Source organism: Microtus ochrogaster, unplaced genomic scaffold (genome assembly GCF_000317375.1).
Source record: "Microtus ochrogaster isolate Prairie Vole_2 unplaced genomic scaffold, MicOch1.0 UNK21, whole genome shotgun sequence".
Taxonomy (NCBI): Eukaryota; Metazoa; Chordata; class Mammalia; order Rodentia; family Cricetidae; genus Microtus; species Microtus ochrogaster.
This window is the reverse complement of record NW_004949119.1, coordinates 2,114,870-2,124,048: the sequence shown is the minus strand read 5'-3', so window position 1 is coordinate 2,124,048 and position 9,179 is coordinate 2,114,870. Positions and strand designations below refer to the sequence as shown.

Genomic DNA, 9,179 nt, shown 5'->3' with positions numbered 1-9,179 from the left:
GGTTCTGAGACATACTACACTATGAATGAACCTTAGAAAAAAACTATGCAAAATGAAAAGGAAACAGGCATAAAAGCCACATACTGTATGATTCCGTATACAGGAAATGTCCAGAAGAAGCAAATGCAGGAGCTGGGATACTCCGGAGGTGAAAAGAAAAAGAAATGAGTAAGTGTAGCAAATGGGGTGCGATTTCTGTCTGAGTAGTCCAGATTGCTCTAAAAGGGGATAAATGGGAATGTGGGGACAAGAAATGGTTATAAGGGAGGTGAATATAATCAAAAAAAAAACACACAGTATTATTTAGGATCTTATTTAGGATCCCGGGCAGAAAAGAAGACATGGCCAGGCATGGTAGTATATACCAAAATCACAGCACCTGGATGGGAAAGGCAGGAAGATCACAAGTTTAAGTCCAACCAGGGATACACAAAGCTCCTAAGTCGCCTAGAGCGCCACAGTGAATCTGTCTTAAAAAAAAAAAAAATTTAAGTGGACCATGGGAGATACCTCCAGTTAAAACACTTGCTATACAAGTGAGAGGATCAGTAATTCACACAGAACCCAAATAAACGCTAGCTAGGTGTGGCGGGCTGCCTGTAATTCCAGTGTTAAGAGAGCAGGAGACAGGGGCTCTTCCAAGAAACTAACTGGATCGGTATTCTCTGGGTTTGACTGGGAGACCCTGCCTCAAGGAATAAGGTGCAGAAGAACTGAGGATGACTCCAACACTGATCGTGGATTTCCAAACCACATATTTCCACAGTGTAACCACACACCACACACAAGGCATCTTTTTAAAATTCCCAGTTAAGTGTGGAACAAAAATAACAACTCAGGGTCTCGAAAGATGGCTCAACAGTTAAAAGCACTGGCTGTTTTGCTGGAGGACCCAAATTTGAGTCCCAGCACTCACATGCCAACTCAAAACTGCAACTCCAGTTCCAGGGAATTTAACACCATCACACATACATGCAGGCAAAACACTAGTGCACATAAAATAGAAATAAATAAATTATTAAAAGAGAGACCTGTGAATACATTTTAAAACTTCATTGTAGCCAGGCAGTGGTGGTGCACGCCTTTAATGCACTCAGGAGCAGAGGCAGGCAGATCTCTGAATTCAAGGCCAACCTGGTCTACAGAGTGAGTTCCCAGGACAGCCAGGACTGCACACAGAGAAACCCTGTCTCGGAAAGAAAAAAACAAAAAACAAAAAACACCCGGTTGTTGGCTATACAGTGGATGAACCAAACTACTATGCTTCAGACTACTAGAGCAGGGCATGGTGGCACACAACTTTACTTCTCTAGTATTGGAGCAGGAGAGGCAATCAGAGCTCTCTGAGTTCCAGTCAGACTACATAGTGAAACTCTGTCAAAAAAAAAAAAGACATAGGAACTCCAACTCCAAATGAGTTCTGAGCCCTAAAAGCAATTCAAATTGAAACTTGCTTTTCAAATACTTGAAAATTCTGCACCTTTGCCTGAATAATTTCTTCTATTTTAAGATATTATCCTACTTTAAATGTTTCAATTCTCTATCTTAAATGATCAGCTCAAATGTTGTATCTTCCACAAAGCCTTCTCTAGTTCTCCTGTAAACTCATCTCTCCACCCTCTGAACTGCCAGTGTTTTACTTCCTGATGCCACCTCTGATTTTCAATCGATTATCACTTATTCAGCATCGTTCTCCATGGCTTAACACTCAAATAAGATTTTAATTAACTTCTGTTTTATAAGGGAATGACCATGTTCAACAAGTGAGAATTTCATCTTCCTCCGATGAGTTTTAACTGTAGAAATAACCACTAGTCATTTAGACACGAGCTTCATAAACTGCGGGTCATGATCTTACAGGGTCACATAGCCAGAATGTTGAAAGGATAAAATATGTAGCACCAGTAAAAATGCTTCTCAACCCACAATAAAAGTTCATTTAAATCAAACATGTAATAAATTGGAATTGTTTCTGGTCATGATTGCCCATGCTGCATGGAGCAACCTCATCATAGCTTTGGTTCTGAACATTCAACGTGCACATTTTGCACTGTGCAAGGCCTTACTCCACTCAGACTCAGAACTACCATTAGTTGTGAACTGAAGTGTTTTTACTGCACAAACAAGGTTTTTACACTTCTAGAAGTATAATGGTTTAATTACAGAAAGACTTCTAATATTTTCTGACCATCATTCCCAAGCATGTAAGTATCAAAATAGTATGTCTTTCGACTGTGTTATATTCAGATGTTTGATTTTTTAAAATGATGTCTAAGTTGCTGACAAGTTGCATAAAAAAGAAAATCATTACATGGAATTTTGGCTTGGAACTAAGGATTTCCAACTATTTCCGAAATGGCCCTTGTACATAGTTCTTTCACTCTGTACTACATATTTATGAGAAGCAGAGTTCTCAGAACTGCTAATTATAAGATCAAAATATATACCAACTCTGAAAAACACTGAAGATGCTCTGTATTGCTGAAGTATGGAGTATTCAGCCAAGATTCAATTCTTTACATGTAAATAAGCACAACTCTCTCGTTACTAGGCAACTTACTTGCACCTCTTATTAATGATAAAATTCTATCTATACCAAAGAAATGTTTTAAAATAAACTTATGACTTTATTGGTAAATGTTTGTCTTATATCCCTATTTTAGGTAGCTGTATACCTGCGGTTGAATAAAAATTTCTCAGTCCAAAAGGAGTCACAAGTCAGAAAAGCTTAAGAAGCCCTGTCTTGTATCCTGGGGAGTATGCCATATGCCAAGTAGCTGAGCTAACGGCATGTCCATTTCACTCCAAACATACATTTTCTTGACCACAACAAGACTAATTTGGCATACACTGAAAGAAATTTCCAAAGAGAAGCATTAGAATAAAAACATAGCCTCCTAAAGTAATTTCCAAGAAACACTCTGATCATAAGGATTTTGAAATAGTTGCCCAAAATTTGGTTTCATTATTTTATAGAAACAGCAGGAGTTTTGCAAGCTCAGAGTTCTATGATCCAGTTATTATTATTTTTCTACTACTTTTAAAGTGAATTCCTTTTCCGTCTCTGGGGCAGCATTCAAAGCCTAGGCCTTAATTTCTTCAAGCCTTCTTCTAACCCTGTTTACTGAGCCATCTGTGTGTCAATGCTGAGGGCTGGAACTGGGGAGCAGAAAAAAAAAAGGTAGTTCTACTTACATCGTGTTTTCCAGTCAGGAGTTAGGAACTTGAGATATGTATAGGATTCAAACATTTAAGAAAAACAGTTGAACAGAGAGATGGTCATGCAAGGCTTTAATCCCAGCATTTGGGAGGCAGAGGCAGGCAGAACTCTGTGAGTTCGAGGCCAGCCTGGTGTACGAAAGCTAGTTCCAGGACAGGCTCCACACCATGTATTCTTCCTCACACACCGTTCTCCCCTCATCCTTCCACCCAATTTGTGTATCTTGTTGGTTAAGACCTTCTGTTAAACTACCCATATGCCATGCATTGGCTTCAAGTTCAATTTCACTCGACCTTGCCTTGCCACCTGCAATAAAGAGAATCTACTTAGTGAAACCTGCTGGTACCTTTCTTTATTATCTTAAGACCAATCCTTTCCATTTTCTAATTCAACATCCAAGACCTTTTGTAGGTGTTGGGAAGTATGTAATTTTTTTTCATCTTATATCTGCCCTTGGTTTTTTTTTTTTTATGTCTCATGACTATGGCCATCATAATTACCCATGGAGCTTCTTTTTTTAAAAACTACAAAAACTTTATCCCTGAAGAGCCTTTAGTAAGTCCAAGATGGGAACCAGACATCTTTCTATCTAAAAAGTCCCCCTGGTGATTCTCATGCACACCCTGAGAGCCATTGATTCCTTACAACACTCTTTATACAACACACATTCAGTGCTTATTAATTCATGGCACGGAAGCTCATAAATAACTTTTCTCTAAATAGCCTAACCAGCTATCAACCCCTTGATTACACTAGCTGTGTTCCAAGTGCGACATGTGGTTTTAAGATTCCGTTTCCTCAAGTACTACATGGAAGGACACCATTACCTTGTCTCTTTACATTGTTTCCCATTTGTTGAAAAACCAGAGGCCTGGAATGCAGCCATGTCAGACAACACTACATAAGAATGTACTGTGACTCTGAGATTAAAATTAGTTACAACGAGAAGAAGAACGAGATAGTCTGAATGAATGCAGTGCTCCTACTCAATGGTTTCTTACTTAATCTGTACAGAAAAAAAAAGGAATTTGGTCTGAGGTCCATTCCTCCTCTTGTCCCTCCTCCCTAGCCGCCCCCTTTCCCCCGCCCGCGCTTCCTAGCTACTAGTCTCCAGAAATGCCTGAAACAGCCCAGGGCCCCTGAAGGCCCAGGAAGAGCACTAAAGTCCTACAATCAGATAAATAGCCCGAGCCCCGCCCGACTGACAGTTACCTATCAACTACCCGACACGGTTTACACAGCTCAGTTCCGAAGCAGTATGAACTTTTCCTGAGTTGCTCTGAGTCACACCCAGCCTAGAGCAAGTGTGACATCAGCCAGAGAACGGTTAAGGGACTCTTTTCCCATTTCAGAAATGGGCTGCACCTCAGTTACTACAACTGTGGGCTACAGAGATCAGTGCAGAGCCGGTGGCCAGCAGGAAAGTGCAGACTTTGAAAAAGGACGCCCCAGCCTTCCCTCAGGCAGGGGCTGCAGATTCCACAGGCCTCTCACAGCAGCTCCATCTTGCTTCCTGCCAGAGGAGGGGCAGAGGAGGAGCCCCCCCCCCCCGAATCTGGAAAGGCCCCAGTGGGAGGAAGCCGTTTGACAGCAAGTAAAGCTGGGTAGAAAGCTTCACGGGAGGAATAAAATGAATGGCTACGGGGTCAGGCAGGAGAAAAGCAGGGCTCCCGGTTAGGAGTTACTGCGTAAAGGTGTCAGAGTGCCGGAGGTGTGAGCGAAATGGCCCGGAGGGAAGGAGGCGGCGGCAGACACAGGAGGAAGCCAAGTTGGGGGGGAGGGGGGAGGGGGGACGTCAGACACCAGGAGCCCTGGGGAGGGTGGGTCTCAGGGGGAAAGAAGTATAAAAAGGCGAGCGGCCGGGTGCGAATAAGAATCCTTGGAAGGAAAGGCAGGGAGTCCGTAAGAGAACCCACCCACAGGCTGGACAGGAGAGGCCTAAAAAGGAGCTGAGGGCAAGGTAGTCAACTCAGGGACGTGAGCCTGCCCAGGGGAGGGACCGTCCGACAACCTAATGACTATCACTTCTTGGGAACCTACTATGGGCACACACACGGTAGGCACTTTACAAATAAAACATAACACAGCCCCAAGGCAGGCTTTCTGATGACTGCCCCCATTTTATAGATGAGGAAACTGAGTCCTCGACGGACTCCGTGGCTTGCTCAAGGTCACGGCATAGAGAAATCAGCCGTTGAAACCACAACACCCGCCCTGGCGCCCACTCCGCGCAGAGCCACAGGCAAGGCAGCCTACGAATGCAAGCAACTAGGCGGACCGGGACCCGAGGGAAGTCTCCCGCCCGCGCTCCAGTCCCAGGCCCGGCGCGCTCACCCGGACGAGGTTGCTGACGGCCGCCTGCACGGCGGCCACGGGCGCGGTGAGGTCAGGAATGGCTTTGCCGTCCACCTCGCCCTCCTCGTGCATAATCACCAGGTGCGAGATCTGCTGCGCCACCGGCTCCAGGATGCTCTCGATCGTGCGCGTGTGAAACACCGGCATCGCGGCGGCTAGCGGGGCGGCGAACCGCGGGCGACGGGAAACTGGGATCAGCGGGGCCGGGAGCCTGCGGGGAGAGAGTGACTCGCAGCGCCGACCAGAGTCCGGGCTTCCCTCGGCGTGCCCAGCCCCACGGGCGCCCCGCCCTGTCACGTCGCTGCGCCCAATGGCAACGCCGTCCAGGCCTCGACTGCGGCTTCTATTGGTCCTGCTTCAAGAAGCCCCGCCTCCAAGGCCGCGCCGCCAAAGTCCCGCCCCGCCCCCATTCCCAAGGGAGGGGCCTGGGATCGGGGCTGCGCCGCAGGGATCACGACCGGATTCCCGAACCCTCTCGCGGGGCGCTCCTTATAAGGGCATGGTGGGAGCGGAGCGCGCGGCTGCAGTCGGTGGCCCCGCCCCTCGGGCCCGCCTCCCGCCTCGGAGTGACGGAGCTCCGCCCCTCCGCAGGATCACCTCAGTGGGGCGGGATCTCCTCACCTCTGGCAGCGCTGGCGTCGGTGAAGACCCCCTAACCCTAGTTCTCCCCGCAGGATGCTCAACTTTCCCTCTTCGGTCTCCTCCCAGTGATTCAGAAGACCAGACAACAAAAATACACCCAGAAACGTGAGGACTCCCCAGCCCCAGATATCACAGCCGTTTGTTTGGTGTGGCACTTTCTAGACCTCCTGCGTATGCGTTCACTTGCAAGTACCTATTTTCTAAATAAATGAGAACGTTTTCTTAGAACTAGAGATTTGATGAAAATTACCTGGCAACCCTTCACTTTGGAGAAATAGAGGTCTACCTCCTTCTTGATTTAGTGACTGTGGTGCTCCATTCCTGCACATCAACTTAGATTTGGTTCTGCTGGTAAAGTGTTTGCTTAGCATACGCAAAGCCCTAGGTTTGGTTCCCAGCACTAAATAAAATCAGCCGTGATAGAGCGGCCTGTATTCCAGCACTAAGCAGGCGAATTAGGCGGTCAGGGTCATCCTCGGCTGCAGAGCAAGTTTGAGACCAGCCTGAGCTACAGGCGACCTTCGGGGAGGAGGGCTCTTTTTTATATTTTAAGGAGCATCTCTGTAGTTACAGCAGCACTCCAGAGGCAGAAGTAGCCGGGTCATCTGAGAATGAAGTTCCAGTGGGCAACAAGATCCCATCTCAAAAAGAAAACAGTGAAGTGAAAATGCAAAATTGTGTACATTTTACACGTTGATAAATAGGCCCAAATTGCTCAACTCTCACCACATTTAAGACATCTGTATGTCTTCCTAACCTCAAATTCTCTTGCCTAAGCTTCCTCATTCTGAGAGGAAACACCTTCATTAATGTCTTCAAATAAAGGTTCCTCAAGTCAAAGAAAACTATCTCAGGATCTCACATTTGCAGGCCAAGCCACATCTGCCTCGACCAGCTTTTAAAGCTGTTTTTCTCTAGCAGTATATGCCCCTGTCTGTGCTGTGCGTTGCCAAGTCTTGAACTTTCTCTTGAGTTGAAGACGAACTCAGCTCATAGAGAGTACTTGTCGACCATACACAAAACTTTAGGTCAATCCCTAACATCACATAAACAGGGCATGGTATGGCAGAGTGCAGCTATAATCCTAGCACCCAGGAGACAGGAGCAAGAGGATCAGAAGTTCAAGGTCTTCCTCAGTTACCTACCAAGTTTGATGCCAGCCTGCGCTACAATGATACTGTCTCAAAAACAAAACCAACAAACCCACCTTAATAAATAACCTGAGAAATTTAAAGAAGTGTATAACACACAGAGGCTCATCCACACTTGAAGAGGCTTGTATTTTGATAAGAAGTCCCTGAGCCACTCAACCTCAGACCTCTTTCAGTGGAGTCTCTCAACTTACCACTGTGTTTCCTTGTTGCTAACTGACCTATCTTCTGGACAGAAGAGTAGCTCTGGGTTAAGGACAAACCTTTTCAGAACTGGGGGCCCCTGCATTCTACAAACTTACAATTCTTCTGCTACCTGCTAGGAAGAATTCAAGGTAGGCATTTCCCACAGACCTCCTGGCTGCAGCCTACAGCAAATGAGTGATCTTCAAGGGTCTTAAAACATCTGTGGAGACACACTCAATAATTTACCCGCATTGAATTCATCCTCAAACATGCTGTGGCACTGATAGCTTTCTGGAACAGCTACTGTGTGCTTCATCCCTAGACACTGGAGGGAGCACACGCTGAACCTTGACCAAGGAAGGGCAGATGGCAATGATGACTGAGCCAAATCAGGGAAATGGAGGCTGGTCAGGGCCAAAGGACAGGTGAGCCAGCAGCTGAAAACCTATCCAAGACAGGTGACAGAAGGTTCAATTTTCCCATTAGAATTTTTTTCTATATGCCAGACTAGAAGATAAAACTTAAAATAAAGACAGCAAGCACCAACATGAAGTGCTTCTGAGTGCACACTCTATGCAACTGCACTGTTTGCAAACCCAGTAACCAGGCTGAGTCAACATAGCTGTTAATAGGCCTGACTGTTACTGACTTTTAATAAGTCAGTAGTGCCCCAGAAATACCCTTTCCCTCTATCCTATAGAAATTCATCAAAACTAACATAAAGGGGCTGGAGAGATGGCTAAATGATTAAGAGCACTGGCTGCTCTTCCAGAGGACCCAGGATCCTCTTGGCAGCTCACAGTCATCTGAAGGTCGGGTTCCAAGGGCTCCAATACCTACTTCTGGTTTCTGCAGGACTGCAGACAAGTGGTACACAGACATACATGCAGGCAAAACACTCATATACATAAAACAATGAAATAAAAAATTAACAAAAACTAACGTAAAAAATTCTGTACAGTCCTACGACATGCCATTGTGATTTGAATGAGAATGCTCTCCCCATAAGCTCATATGTTTGAATAATTCGTCCCCAGTTGTTGGAACTGTTTGGGAAAGTGCCTCAGTTAGATTTTCTACTGCTATGACAAAACTCCATGACCAAAAGGAAAGTTGGGGTGTAGGGGGAGTTATTTGGCTTATACTTCAGCATTGCTTTTCATCTCTGAAGGAAGTCAAGACAGGAATTCAAGCAGGGCAGGATCCCGGAGGCAGGAGCTGATGCAGAGGTCATGAAGGTAGCTGCTTACTGGCTTGCTTCCCATAGCTTGCTCAACCCACCTTCTTACAGAACTCAGGACCAGCAGCCCAGGGATGGCACGACCCACCTTGGGCTGGGCCCTCCCCCATTAATCACTAAATGAAAAAATACCTTACAATTGGATCTCTTTGAAGCGTTTCCTCAGCTGAGACTCCTTTCTCTGATGACTCTACTTTGTGTCAAGTTGACACACAAAACCACCCAGTACACAGAAGGATTAGGGGGTGTGTGTAGCTTTGCTGAAGAGGGTGTGTCATTGGGGATAGGCTTTGAAGCTTCAACAGTCTGTGCCATTCCCTTGTGCTCATGCTCTCTCTCTCTCTCTCTCTCTCTCTCTCTCTCTCTCTCTCTCTCTCTCTCTCTC

The 9,179-nt window shown here is 45.9% G+C and overlaps 1 protein-coding gene across 2 annotated transcripts in view; it reads right to left on the bottom strand.

Moving 5' to 3' along the window:
• Window positions 1-5,861, bottom strand: part of Vcl (vinculin) — an 88,898-nt gene extending 83,037 nt beyond the window's left edge. Inside the window, exon 1 of one of the 2 annotated variants that reach the window (XM_005367655.2) lies at window positions 5,555-5,861. In XM_005367655.2, the coding sequence (XP_005367712.1) occupies window positions 5,555-5,722 (168 nt within the window). In that variant the 5' untranslated portion in view covers window positions 5,723-5,861. The remainder of the gene's footprint in view (window positions 1-5,554) is intronic. The other variant, XM_005367656.2, reaches the window with a different exon arrangement.
• Window positions 5,862-9,179: the final 3,318 nt, after the last annotated feature.